This window comes from Leuciscus leuciscus (genome assembly GCF_965113295.1).
Source record: "Leuciscus leuciscus genome assembly, chromosome: 1".
NCBI classification, from domain to species: domain Eukaryota; kingdom Metazoa; phylum Chordata; class Actinopteri; order Cypriniformes; family Leuciscidae; genus Leuciscus; species Leuciscus leuciscus.
Window position 1 is genome coordinate 22,483,102 of NC_138725.1, and position 15,639 is coordinate 22,498,740.

Consider the following 15,639-nt stretch of genomic DNA (forward strand, 5'->3'; position numbering starts at 1 on the left):
AGAATACTTTTACTTCAGTGAACAATTAAAACTGCACCAGAGAATCCACACTGGAGAAAAACCTTACAAGTGTTCACACTGTGACAAGAGATTCAGTCACTCATCAAATCTGAAAACACATGAGAGGATCCACAGCGGAGAGAAGCCGCACACGTGTGATCATTTGAAAAGTAACTTCACTACTTATTACTTTACTTTCCCATTTCTTAATTTACCCTGTAGATAAGGACAAACATCATAGCCCTATCATCACTTAGCCTGTCCACATAGTGTTTATAAATGTAGCCTATACAAAATGGCATGTAAAACCATATGAAAGAACAATATCCATGTCTGCACAAAGAAATATGCCTCACTGTAAAATCCACAAACAACAGGATAAAGGACAAATGTCCGCGGTGGTAGACACATAATCTGGACTGGGACAAAAAAAATCGGCCCTGGCATTTTGGCCATAAAAATAATAGCACACTAATAGACATATATTGTAAAACAAATGAACTGAAAAATAAAGGAAACTTTCATAATTAGTTTTGTACTAATTTATATACTTGAAAGAGCTATAAGCACATGATTTTTTATTTTGACGGAAAACATGGTTTACAAACGCGTCTCATTAAATTTATAGTAAATTACGGTAATCGTCAACTATGCAGATGTGGAAATAATGCGTTACTGGGTAATGGGTTCCTGCACTCATGACATAGCCTAAGTGTTTTGAAAGTAACTGTTAGTTCTGCTTACCGCAGGCTCTACACTTTCTCATCTCTGTCCTGATCCTCCTCACTATCCTCATCATCAGTCACAGGAGCTGATGAAGGTCATGCTGCTGCAGAAAACATTTTGACACATTTTACAGCGTCTGCTTGAAGGGCCTGTGTCTATTTTTCACGCTATTTCTCTGCACAATCCTTGCGTTTCTTCTCCATCTCTCTGACTATTTTGACAGATACACACTGACACACTGCACGCTCGCTCAAAGCCCAAAGGGGGAGGTGTTTAAAGATGTGATTGGACCAGCCCAGTGTCAATCAAGAAAAGATCCAATGGGCCAAGGTGTTTCATGGGCCGGTCCGCTATCAGGAAAAACAAACTGACGAAGACTTTTTTAACTAATGCATTACACCGGCACTTACTTAACCCAGCGCCGCCAATTAAGCAAAACGAATGGGCCGCCGATGTACGAGTTTTATGGTCCGTTAAGACAAAAAAACAGAAAAAGAAAAAAAAGTATGAGATGTCTGTCACAGTGTCTGGTTTGTGTTTCCCCGGGTGTCCACTAGAGGTCTCTTTCCCATACTATCACCATTCACTCTGGAACTGCATTTCCCATAATCCTTTGTCTGTTCTCATCACTCGTGATTGCACTCAGCTGTTCCCTATCACATTGTTAGTGTCTGTGTATAAATACCCTGTCTGTTTTAGTCCTTGTCACGGAGTCATTGTTTAAATGTCACTAACACTTCTGAAGTCTGTTTCCTTGCCTGTTCTTGTTTTGTTTCTTGTTTATTTGTTTATTGGACTGCTAAAATGGATTTTGACCCCTGCATGGATGACTACGAGTTGGATTGCCCTGACAATAAATATGCTACATTTGGATCCACCTGTTTCTCTGTGTGTTCCCGTGACAGAATGACTCCGTCAACAAATGGATCCAGTAGTATGAACATTTTTCAGGGCTTTGCTTTATGGGCCTGCCAGACTGAGGAGGCCATGGCGCTCAAATCCCCTAAAAACCCTTCCATCGATGACAGAGAGTCTTTTAGGGGAACCCGTCTGGCCAGATTTTCGGCGACTCGTGGAGGCCGTAGGGGAGGAGGTGCTAGAGGTGAGCCCCGGACCCACTCTCCACTTCGGTCTTTCTTCGACCATGGGCCGGTGATGCTCAGCCCAGAGCTCCCTTCGCCGCTGGTCCTGTCCAGCCCGGAGCCTGCACCTCGCCATAAGAAACGGCGAAGGAGGAGGAAGACTTCCCGTCTCCCTAACGTCCCGGAGATCGTCCCCATGCAGCCCGCGGTCGTCCCGGAGATCGTCCCCGCGCAGCCCGCTGTCATCCCTGAGGTTGTCCCCGCGCAGGCCGCTGTGGTACCGGAGGTTGTCCCCGCGCAGGCCGCTGTGGTACCGGAGGTTGTCCCCGTGCAGCCCGCTGTCGTCCCGGAGGTCATCCCCGTGCAAGCCGTCGTCCCCGTGCAAGCCGCTGTGGTCCCGGAGGTTGACCCCGTGCAGGCCACTGTCGTCCCGGAGGTTGTCCCCGTGCAGCCCGCTGTCATCCCGGAGGTTGTCCCCGTGCAGCCCGCTGTCATCCCAGAGATAGTCCCGGAGCTACCCACCATCAGTCCTGCCACGGCAAAGAGGGCTGTCTTCCTCTTTTATGCAGTAGCAGTACTGCATGCCTGGAGGAGACACAGCAGGTCTGCTGATCCAGAGACTGTTCAGGTCCCGTCTGCCGATCCAGAGACCGCTCAGGTCCCGTCTGCCGATCCAGAGACCGCTCAGGTCCCGTCTGCCGATCCAGAGACCGCTCAGGTCCCGTCTGCCGATCCAGAGACCGCTCAGGTCCCGTCTGCCGATCCAGAGACCGCTCAGGTCCCGTCTGCCGATCCAGAGACCGCTCAGGTCCCGTCTGCCGATCCAGAGACCGCTCAGGTCCCGTCTGCCGATCCAGAGACCGTTCGCGTCACGTCTGTCGATGCAGAGACTGTTCCTGTGCCGGAGGCTGTACCCGTCAGCCCTGCCACGGCCAAGAGGGCTGTCTTCACTTTTTATATGGTTGCTGTCCTGCGTGCCTGGGCTGCACACACCACCAAGATGGCAGCCTCCAGTCCGGTTGGAACCCCGGACACTGTGCTGGAGCCGGTGTCTGTTCCTGTTCCCGAGCCGGTGTCTGTTCCTGTTCCTGAGCCGGGGTCTGTTCCCGTTCCTGATCCGGTGCCTGAGCCGGTGTCAATTCCTGTGCCTGGACCGGTGTCTGTTTCTCCACCGTGGCCGCCCGAGGGGTCGTCTCCACCCTGGCCGCCCGATGGACTATATGCTCCCCCCTGGCCGCCTGAGGGGAATTCTCCGCCCTGGTCGCCCGATGGACTATCTGCTCCCCCCTGGCCGCCTGAGGGGAAGTCTCCACCCTGGCCGCCCGATGGGTCGTCTGCTCCGCCCTGGCCGCCCGATGGACTGTCTGCTCCGCCCTGGCCGCCCGATGAACTGTCTGCTCCGCCCTGGCCGCCCGATGGGTCGTCTGCTTCGCCCTGGTCACCTGATGGACTATCTGCTTTGCCCTGGCCGCCGGCTAAACCGTCACCCCCTGTTTCCGTTCCCTTCCATGGACCTGGCCCCCCATCCCTCCCCCTGATCCTCCACCGTTCCACCTCCCTCCTGGACTCTTATGTTAGTTGTTTTTTGTGGGTCGTGGAGCGTCTGGCATAGAGTGCATTTCACGCGAATATTTTTGTCCTTTCAAGCAATAAACTGAAAGAAATGTGAATATCGCCACTGGCCGAAACCCCCTGTCTCCGTCTCCGTCTCCATTTCCTGCTCCCCTTAGCACCAGCAGCTACGTCACTCAAATCGATCTATGACAACGGTGCAAGCGCGCGCGCACACACACACACACACACAGACAGACATGCACGCAACACAAACAGATCAGAGCTTTACACGCAGGCAAACACGGCTTGGGTAACGCAGGAAAGCGCGTTCCTATAGTCTAGTAAAGTAGTGTAGTTACCGATATTTTTAGTGTAATGCGTTACTTTATTTCGTTACCCAAAAAAGTTATATCATTACTGTAATCCGTTACCTTGTAACTCGTTACCCCCAACACTGTGTGTCACTATATGTATACTCTGTCTGTCTCTAGCCTATCAGTCAATGTGTTGTGTAAATTTAAATGTAAGCCTAAATAGCCTATAACTAATCAAATCGCACTATATCACCAAAAATCCGCTATCTCAAAATCAAACTCCTCTCACAAAAACCCACGAGGTCAATATGCGTTGATTTCACTTAATACAGATGTGCGATTGTGTGGTCTGTTCCCGACCGTGTCAATCAAACGCTGATTCGGCGGACCACACCTGATGAAACACTTAGTGAAACACTTCGAGGCTTCGTTTGGCCATAGTCACGTGACATGGGTGTTTTGAATCACGCTTCGGATCAGTGTTTCGAAACATCTGCGCTTCGGGATCTCGCAAAGCTTCGGAACGACTGTTTCGCGTCAGCCATCCCTAGTTCTCGCTCCTTTCACCAACCCAGTCCGTGACAGAAGTGTTTTCTGAATGTGTGAGAATTCGCACCGGTCCACCTAAACTGGGTTCAGAGATGATCACAGTTGTGTGTGGGTTAAACCAGTGCGGTCAAACTAACTGAGTTCTCACAGCCAGCGATGACATGCTTCTGAAAATACTAGAACTCAAAGCCACAACACAAAGAGACTGTCACACAGGTGTAGAAACACACACGAAGATGGAGATGAATATTTAATTAAACCAACAGGTAATCCAAACAGGAACAGAATAATATGCAACACATCCACTAAAGACGACACCAGACGGTGTTTGGTGTTTTTAGCCCCCAACGGCGCCTTCCAGGCAGCGAGGGGATGGGTAGGTTTAACCCTTAAAGACCGATACAGCCGCCCGCGGCATAAAATAACTATCGTTCTAAAATGTTTAATAACTTTTGAGTCGCTAATCCAATCTGTATGCTTTAAAATGCACCGTAAAGATGAGATTCTCAGCTTTCCCGTGTTATCACTGTTGTCTCTATTGGTAATTCAGTGGCTCCTTGGTGCCGGTGATTGCGTCATCAAAATCTGCAGCAGTGATTCGTCAAGGAAACACATGTGGTTTCTTTCTCTGAGCCAAACAGGAACGATTGTTGATGCTTAGTCCCACCCCCATGCCCAGATTCGTCCAAACGGTCATCAACTCAACCAATAAACATAGTGATTGGTGTTTTTAACAACCAGTCTCGTTTCTTTATACATTTTAACAAACGCAATGCATTGAAAACTACGCATGAAAACGAACGGATGCAAAGTTTTTGACCATAGCGCAAAACACGAAAGAGCATGAGTATGTCAAAAAAACAGCAGTACAAATCGGAGGATGTGTTAGAATAGATTTTTTTTTAAACGAGTTGTTAGACGATGACCTGGTGGTGGAACCTTCCGATTCAGAAAATTGTTTGAATCATTTGCACGGTTTATTTATCTATTTGTATTTAGTTTGTGAAGATTATTTGCACTATTTGTTCATTAGCACTCAGTATATTACCCTCAATGAACCATTTCTTCATTTGCACTGTTTATTTCTTTTTGTATTTAGTTTGTGAAGATTATTTGTGAACCATTTGTTCATTTACACTCTGTATATTGTATTGTTAGTATTTATATTGCACAGCTGTCAGTACTTGTTATATTGTTTGCATTTGTTGTTCATGTTCAAATTATAATATTTTCTGAAGAAAAATGTTTGCTTCAGTGTTCTGTTGTAATATAACAACTTTTCTAATTACTTTACTTCCTAAACTTATTTGGACACATCTACATTGTCAGTAAATGTAATACACCTGTTTTTACTCAAAAACGCCTAGAATAATATTATAATAAATGGCTATAACTTGCTGAGGGATTGTTACATGTAGACAAAATTTCATCTGGAAGTCTAAAACAACCAAGTCTAACTTTCTAAAGGAAAAAAACAAAACTTCAGGAAGTTCTGTTTGAGTTCACACTGAAAACACCACATTTTTTGCTGCCGTTTTTCTTAAAATCCTGTTAATTTCATAAATTCTCTGACAAAAGAAATGTAAAACTGTGACTTTAAATGGGCTAGATGGAAACTTTAGGCTCTCCTGTTTAAAATGATATATGGCACTTGATGCTTGCTGCTAGAATGGGTTAGAAAAACAAAGAAAAGTACAGGTGAGTCAGGCGCCCCAAAAATGTTCTAGGTCTTTAAGGGTTAAGGTTGAGGTTAGGGTTAGCTATCTGGAAGGAGCCATTGGGGGCTAAAAACACCATCGAGCCCACAGTAATGGTTGTCTTTTGTGTCGGTCACAGTCAGGTTTGTTTGGACTCGTTGTGTTTCATCAGCGTCTGCCTTAATCACTCTTTTGTTGTCATGGACACTAATGATTTTCAGCTTTACACTCATCAATCACTATCATCATCACCTGTACTTGTGTTCAGTTCTGGTTCAGTCAGTGTCTGGTGTGCTCGATGGTGTATCAAGTTCGGTCCGACAACAGCATGATTGGTATCATTATTCTCGGTGTGACTCAAGAAATCTGTCAAGGCCCGTTTCATTACAAAAGGAAAAAAATTAAAGATATTATCTTATTATATTATATAATGATATTACCATTATATTTTTACAAGGAAGAAATATCTTGAGTATCTTCAGAGCATAGTGCCGATGACACATACTGACTCTCATAATGACACACCAAGGTATTCATAAAATATAGCCAACACTGACTCATTGGAAAAACGTTGTAAAACACAAAATACGTACCAATATGTACATATGTGGCGAGCAGGATGAGGCCGAGGGCCGTGGGAGAGCGGCATGAGGCCGGTGGCGTGATTACTGATGAGTGACACCTGCGCGACGCACCGGTCTCGTATCTCTCACGGAGGAGCAGAAGCATAAAGAGGAGCGATGACAGTGGAGATCGAGAGAGGACAGGCCTGAACTTGTGTTGTGTTTTGTTTTATTGTGACAGCAGTCGTCCGTGAGGGGCTGCTGTCTTTTACTTTCGTTTTATATTTGTTTTATTTTTATCATTAAAATGTGTTTGAATGTTCGCCGGTTCCTGCCTCCTTCTTCCCGCAGTTTCTAAACGAAATGAAGACTAGAGGCAGTAAAACAGCAAGCACCTTTAATCGTTTTCACACACATTTATGATAACTTATTAAGCTTGCTCAGTAGCTCAACTGGAAGACCTTGGGTTCGAATCCCGTGAAAGACGAGTCATGATGTAAGAGCTCAAAGTTCATAAATAATCTTAAATACCATGGCTACGATTACATTTTCATGTCGCATTTGCTTTTGTTAACACTATCGGGTAGGTTTAGGGTATAGTGTAGGTGTACGTTATTTTAAAGCGTGATGGTTAATCTTTTAGCGCCACTCACCGGACATTTCAACTCAGAACTGCAATGATACGGACAAACTTCGACGTAATAAAACGTCGCCATATTCACGTTCATCTGTTCCGGAAAAAAGAGTAAACACGATTTTAGCGCCACTCTCTGGTCATTTCACTTTGAAACTTTTGTGAAACGTGCACAACGCAAGGAACGTTTTTTCAAATGAGCCAGGGTTACAACATCGCATCTTACAGCAAATTAAATTCAAAATAGCCTTTAAAGCATCTCTGAATCGCTTTAAACAGCTCCGTCTGTGTCACAGCACACAAAACCAGCTGACCGAGAATTATCCCCATCAGAGCGGCTCGTGCCACTGCCAAATCCACCGGCCAAAGGGAAAATGACTGGCATTTGGTGTTTGTAGTGTTAATAAAGGAGTCTGGATCTGATCTATTTTCTCAGGGGTGGAGAGAGTAAAGCAGAACATTATAATCCATGTGTAGAAACTCTTCCTGAAGACATTTAATATCTGCTTTACAGACGCTCATGAAGTGTGTGCAATCTCGCGAGTGTATTGATAGACAGGTAAGCAAATCAAAAAAATGTTTATTGTACAAGTACGGTTTTTATACAATTTTTTTTGTAAATGTTTACAAAACACTAAATAGCCTACGTTAGGATGTTTTACTTTATATTTCGAAGTGCTTAAATTGTATTTTAAGTTTCAAATGACCACGCAATCCAGGCATTCTGAACACGTGATCTTCTGCGATGGCCACATGTAACACAGACACTCCTGCCTCGGTAATAAAAACGTATCGCTTTACGGCCGTCACGTGACCATAGGCTCTGATATACTCATGGAGCTAAGGCATTTGCTACTATTTTCCCACCTGCTCGGCTCGCGGACATGGCTGAGGCAATAAAAAAAATGAAAACTCTCCCTCGTCGTCCTCCGCGTCCTCCTCGTCCTCTCCCTGTTTCGGGAGATTCTTCAAGCGGTGAAGAAAATGACTGACAATAAAACGAACATCGGCATAAATGTGGATATATAATGTAATATTTACTGCGAAGTCTGGAAATCGTGTTACAAAACTGATATAAGTCACAACATAGCCTACTGCCGTTATTTGTAGGCTTCAGTTTCTTTGTCCTTTTACACATTCATATATGTGTGTATTATTATTAGTGGCTTATATGATTTTAGATACAAACGTGTATGTATTATTAGAGGCTTATATGATTTTAGATTCAAATTCATAGGAATTCTACAGGAAAAACACAAATAAAACGATGTAAGTCCGATCTAAAGATAAAATGACTCCAAAACAAGCACAATAACAACTTAGTTTTAGGTACAACATGTCTATAACCTGCTCCCGCCGATCGACTGTCCTGACCTGCAGTTTATCTCCAACCCTAATCAAACACACCTGAAGCAACCAATTAACGTATTCAGGATCTCTTGAAAATTAAAGACATATGTGTTTGATTGGAGATGAACTGTGCAGGACAGACGATCGGCAGGAGCAGGGTTGTGCTATAGGCTATACTATTCTATTTTCCTATGTAGATCTTATATATTTAAGACCGCGTTAGCCTTCTGTAGTCATGTTAGCGATGTCATGGTTGCAAGCAATAAATGTCACTAAAGTTACCAAGCTTCGTATAATTCAAATGAAGTGAATGTAAAAAAAACCATAGGACTAATAACGTAACAAAACAAGAAAAGGCGGGTAAACGACAGCAAACTATTTCACAGGTCTCTTAAATTTAAAAAATAACAGGGGAACATCGCACTGAGTAACGTTAGCTACTATTTTGCTTAGCTATGGAAGAGTGCAACATACCTTTCATTTGGCGCTGACATTTCTCCTGCGTCGTCTTCTGTGCCTCTTCTTTTTCTGTGCACACCCAAAAGCAGTTATTGAGTTAATGTTAGATATAAATAACTTTGTTTCCCGACCAAAGCTGTACTCAGGGTTTTTATACAAGTTAGTTTTGGACACTTTGTAACATTGACAATATTACACAATAAGCCATTCTTATATGTTATGCGTAAAGATGCTTGAAATATATATGTATAATTTCAATATATAGCAACAATGTATATTCACATTGTATTATATTCACATTGATAATTGAGTCGATAATTTATTGTAAAATGCATAATCACGGAAATATTATAAATTTTTAAAATATTTTGCAATTACGATCACTGATTGCTATCGTTGCTATTGTAAATCCGCTTATATAATATTAAATGAATTGTAGGCCCTACTTACCAACAGTCTCTACGTCGTGCACGTTAAAGTGAAGTTTCGTGGTTCGCGCTTTTTTTTTTTTTTTTTTTTTTTGAGCAGCGAAGCCCTGCCTTCTTTTTTTTGATTGGCCGGCTATCTCTGCATTTCATTTTTTTATGCTTCTTGCTTGTTTCATATTTATAAACAAACTTTGTCTACATATTCTTATTTCATTTAAAAAAGTCAGATTATTCGTTTTAAAAATAGGTCCCTATTCTTTCAGAACTGGTAGGCTTAGCCTAGATAAACTGTCTATGGATAAAGGTTGTGAAAGGGCTCTTTTTACTTTTCCTCCTTTACTTGATCCCTTCCCAACAGCAGTGGGCAAGAGTTGTTACATAATCTAGTAATAGGTCTATTTGTGCAATTTTTGAAAGAGATATTGTCACTAAACCTTATGTAATTTCCTATTGGAGCAATTTTGTCAATATAGTGGATTGGAATTTTTTTTGACACAAATACCTCATTGTAAATAAAGTCAGAAGTTTCTTTTGAATTAATAGATTCTGTAATTTACAAAACGTTACTACTGTATTTAGGTTACTGGTCAGCAAATATGTGCAGAATGTGAATTCAAAGCACTCACTTAATGTAATATTAGACTCCGTTTACTTTCCTATAGGAGAGATAGGGGACATAGAGTTTATCGTAAACGAGTTAATACTATGGGCATATCTTTATTTTACATAAGTGTAGCTGGGTTTTGGTGTTTTTTCTACTGTACTAATGCTTTAAGCCAAGTAATAGTTTTATTAAATTTACATCACCACGATTGAGTCTTTCATTATTGTTCATCCAGACAAATTTTGAAGTTAAAATATAGAATGTTCAATAGGTAAAAATAGTTTTTTTATTAAGTTATCTTGAGAAAGCCAAATTACTGAAATCCTATCTATCTATCTATCTATCTATCTATCTATCTATCTATCTATCTATCTATCTATCTATCTATCTATCTATCTATCTATCTATCTATCTATCTATCTATCTATCTATCTATCTATCTACTAAACTAAAACTATTTCAAACTTAAAACTTAAAACTTTAAGGTTCTAAAACATTTTTAAAACTTCTGGATATGCTTTCTCAAGCCAACTTAAAGTTTGAGGGGAGTGGTTAAGCGTTTCCCAACCCAAGCAGTCAAGCCTACGTCATCAGAGAAAGGCCTCCACTGCAGAGGGGAGGTGCATGGTCAGATTTTGATTAAAGATTACGAAGCCAAAACATTTTTTTGTGTGTAACAAAGTAAGTATGGTCAATTTTGATTTCAGCTGGACTTTAAATTCATTGATAACAGTAAGAACAAGTTTCTCAAGAACTATGTAAATTTTTTTCTCACTTGTTGAGGAGTCAGTTCTTTTTTTAAATGTATATAGTGCTGTTTCTTCTTTGTAAAAGAAATAATAATAATAATGATAAAAAAAACTTTGCGACAATATGGTTTCGGGAAACAGTCGTGACTAGCTTGATTTCTTCAACGAGTTACGTAGTTGTACGGGAAACGCACCCCTGATCGGTAATATTATTTAAAGTATGATTATTCATTCTTTATTAAGCTGCAGAACAGTGTTATGGGTTATTAATGATATGATGTTGGTCTGTTAAGATGTTATAATACCAGACGAGTGATTAGCGTCATGTTTGTTTGAATGCTATATGAGCCACAAGGTTATCCATATATGGGCCATATATAAAATTATTGATGACAAATGGTTGCTTACAGCCTATCTTCCTGTGGAATATCTTGTTTCTGTTTATTTAACTGGATGTTGAGTAGAGAAATGTCACTGATGTAAATTAAGAATAATTATTTTACATTATGTGACAGTGAATGCTTATTACTGTATATATATATATGTTGTTTATTCATAATCTTTATTGTACTTATTTTCCAGACTATGTACATCATTGAAACATCTACCTCCAATACACAGAGTTAATCTGATCACCTGTCTCCTTATTATTTGTGCTCTGAGCGGCATCCCGAAGGATTTACTCATCTATTACCAACTCAGAACCTAACAATTCAAAAGCCTTTCCAACACATATGGTAGGACAATGAGGTTCAGATCCATTTTAGTGATTGTTCACTACTAAATGTTGTTCAAAACACTTCGAGCCACCATCAGTGCCTCCTGGTAAATATCCACACCAAACAAGTCACTGGGTTTGAAAGGGTCAATGCTACCCTGGAGCTGGGCCTCCAGCATCTCTCGAAGTGCTGGTTGCGTCATTGGAATGTCAGTTTGTTGCCGCGGATCTTCAACAGGAACCGGTCCATCCCAATCAATACCCCAGTCAGACATTTCGACCTATAAGAACAACAAATAATAAGGTAAGTTAATAATTTGTAATCAGATTTGTCAATAAACATTGGTCAAGTATTAACATTGATGTACATCTGGAACTGTCTATACCTCTTCAGGAAGCTGTTGTGGTGCAACAAGTAGCCCTGCCACCCACAGCTGCTGGGGAGACCTGTAGCCCTCCGAAGACAGGGGATGTCAGGCCCAGCTGTCAGAAAAGAACTTCAGATGCCAGTTCAGCCTCGGAATCATCACAAAGTGAAGGCATGTGATATGAACATCACTGTTCGGGTCAAGAACCCCAATGTCCTCCAGGTGCCGGAAGGCCGCATAGTAAATATGGATGACTGTGCACCATAAGTCCCGCCATAGCCTCTCTATGCGTTGATTATGGACACTCTTGCCGGTGATGTAGCTCTTGCGCTCTGAAAGAAAATGAACACATTTAATAATCATAATTTAACAGAAAACGCACTTTTCAAACAACAAAAAACGGCAATCAATGGAAATATGCACTGATAATCTGTTGATTTATTCAACAGCCAATCCTTTTCTAAATGTAATACAACAATAAACACATGTAGAGAATTTTATATACTAGTGCAAAGTGCCCGTGCAAAATCAGTTTTTGTGTATGTTTTTAGTTAAAACATCGAGAAAATGATACGCTTGAGCAAACAGTTTGTATATAGGTTACTACAAATGATGGCAAAGTGACACAACCTTTCTTTGTGCTTCTTTTACAGATACAACCCTCTAATGTCAGCATGTTTTTAAACCACAACCTTCTAAAAATTATATATTTAACAATATCATTTGTATTTCTCATCCAAACGACGTCAAACTCGGCACTGCACTTACTCGTGCCCGTAGCAAGACACCTGCACAGTTTGAACGGTTAACAGACAGATAGACAGACAGACAGATAGACAGACAGACAGACTTTTATGGAATTTATAGATAGATGTATAAAATAATAATCCAACATTGCAGATATGAAGTACTGAAATGTACAACTAACACCAGTGATGCAGATTTGTATTAACAAGTCATAAGACTCTAGTATTTTGTAATCTTGTCTTACTGCACCTACCAGGTCCTCGATCAGGATGTTCAAGCATGAACCTTGCCACATCTACATTTTCCCCACCATGGTCACTGCGGACACGCTGAGGCAGACCATGAACATGCACAGCTTCCAAGAAGCATTGCAGTACAGTAGAGGCCCTGTTGTTATCGCTGGCTTTCAGGAACATTATTTTACGGCTAAAGCCATCAATGCCCCCATGGACAACTATTCTCCAACTGTGAAAACAGGGATGAAAAGAGAATATACAATTAGAACAAATGATTTAACAGGAACAGTTGACAATGTGCTGGTATTGATTTGATTGCTGATTATTGTAATGCCTCAAATGATAAATCAAGTTTTAAAATGTATGTTGTGTATTTGCAAATAGACAGATTTACAGTCGGCTCGTTTTTTCCCCCACACTAGAAGAATAATAAAAAATAAAAATAAAATAAAAATACAACAACAATAGGATCCTCTCACCATCGGTGCTCAGGCCCTAAAAAGATTGTTGACCAGAACAAATACTACTAATACTAATAATGTTACTAATTACAAAAAAATTATAATAATTAAACGGTACCTTCTTTTATAAGTCTTACCGGATGAGTTTATGGTTGCCATCAATATGCCACAGGGAGAGAGGTGCTGGAACTGAATAAGGGCGTCTTGGCACAATATTCAGTTCCAGTCCACGTAACATAGTCCCAACCGGATCAATGGCTCTCATAACCTCACGGACTCTTCGTTGCTGTACCCTGTAGAAACAGAACTGTTATAATGACATGCAAAAGTTTCTCCTCCGTCCTTAGTCAAAATATATTGCTATGCATATCAAAGTCTCATTTCCTAAAAATCATAAAATTAATTCTTGAAGGTGTTGATGTATTGTATGACAACAACTAGGGGTCTGCAACCATGCTTCTGGGTTACCGTCCTACAGATTGTAGCTCCAACCCTAATCAAACACACCCGAAGTAGCTAGTCGATATGTTCACGGTTGCTTGATAATTACAGAGTTAGAGCAGGGTTGGGACTGAAGTCTGAAGGACAGTAGCTCTCCAGGAGCAGGGTTGAAGATCCCTGCTACTAGGGTAAACACCATAACCAAATATATAGCAGATTAATGTTCCTATTGGCAATACTTAATTTGACAAATTAATCTGATTTGAATATCAGAAGGCAAAGTCCTACTTTCAACGAGAGGTGCATGGAGCTGGGAATGGAGGAGGGTGATTAGCTCCTGAGGAACACACTAAGCTACTAAATAATTCTGAATGGTCCATAGAAATACCATGATAGGAATTGTACTCCTAGGTAGACGTAGATCAGCTGAGTCAGCTAATGCAAGTTTGACAAACGTGACCTGCCAGAAGTATAAATCATTTCTCTACATGGTTAAACGTGATGTTGTGTATACGTTTAAACAGTTATCTGAAGAAGTAACATACTCATAGCTTGAAACATACCTTATACCTCTTGCTTTAAGATGTCCCATGACCATCTTTTGTCCTGTATTAGGACAACTGGCAATGAATTCCATCACATGTTCTTTTAAAGGGTTAGTTCACCCAAAAATGAAAATTCTGTCAGTAATTACTCACCCTCATGTTGTTCCAACCGCGTAAGACCTTCGTTCATCTTCAGAACACAAATTAAGATATTTTTGATGAAATCTGAGTGCTGGATTCACTCCTCCATAGGCTGCTAGGTGGCCCAAACTTGCTGGCCCAGAAAAGTTATTAAAGAGATCGTTAATATAGTCCAAGTGACTACAGTGGCTCAATCTTAAGTATATCAAGCGACGAGAATACTTTTTGTGCGCAAAAACAAACAACAATAACGACTTTATTCCACTATTCATTTCCTTCTCTCTGGGCCTCGTACACTCTAAACAAAAATGGTGCTAAATAGCACTAAAAGTGGTTCATTGGCTTGTAATCATAGGGGAACCACTTTAAGTGCCATATAGCACCTACCTTTGTCAAATGGTGCTATGTAGAACCATAAGAGGTGCCATATAGCACCTTAACCACCCCAACAAACCGCTAAAGAACCGCTGAAGAACCAAACTGGGCTTAACAGGTTCTTTAAATGGTAGTGGTGCTATATAGCACCTTAACCACCGCAAAGAACCCCTGAAGAACCGCTGAAGAACCATTTTTTTTTAGTGTGTAGTGTTTTTGAGCAGCGCGTCTGTGTTATACGTCATCACGCATCACACACGAGACCAGCGTCGGCCAATAGTGAGCCTACGTGGTGACGTATAACACAGACGTGCTGCGTAAAAACTCTACGCGAACCAACTAGAGGCCCAGAGAGAAGGAAATGAATAGTGGAATAAAGTCGTTATTTTTGTTTGTTTTTGCGCACAAAAAGTATTCTCGTCGCTTGATATACTTAAGATTGAGCCACTGTAGTCACTTGGACTATATTAACGATCTCTTTAATAACTTTTCTGGGCCAGCAAGTTTGGGCCACCTAGCAGCCTATGGAGAAGTGATCAGCTCTCAGATTTCATCAAAAATATCTTAATTTGTGTTCCGAAGATGAACGAAGGTCTTACGCGGTTGGAACAACATGAGGGTGAGTAATTACTGACAGAATTTTCATTTTTGGGTGAACTAACCCTTTAAGTCTACATCAGAGATTTCACTGTAAGTCTGCCTCACAGATAACTGATACTGGGTCATTCTGTTTCGGATTGTTCGTTGACTTACAGAATACATTGCAGCAATTTCTTTAACTGTGAAATGTTCGTCAAGCAAATATTTCAGTTGCTGTTCACCGAGAAAGAAAAATCTTTCACAGGTTTGGACTGGCAAAGAATATATATGTAGCTCATGTAATGCAGCATTTAAGAGT

General features: G+C 41.3%; 1 protein-coding gene across 1 annotated transcript; it reads right to left on the reverse strand.

The window, feature by feature from the left end:
* Positions 1–11,938: 11,938 nt before the first annotated feature.
* LOC309514067 (uncharacterized protein) lies at positions 11,939–14,278 on the reverse strand (the record flags this gene model as incomplete). The annotated part of the gene is made up of 5 exons (XM_082190198.1): positions 11,939–11,943; positions 11,987–12,127; positions 12,796–13,007; positions 13,377–13,532; positions 14,244–14,278. The coding sequence occupies 5 exons, from the start codon at positions 14,276–14,278 to the stop codon at positions 11,939–11,941; spliced, it is 549 nt and encodes a 182-aa protein (XP_082046324.1).
* Between the last annotated feature and the right edge of the window lie 1,361 nt (positions 14,279–15,639).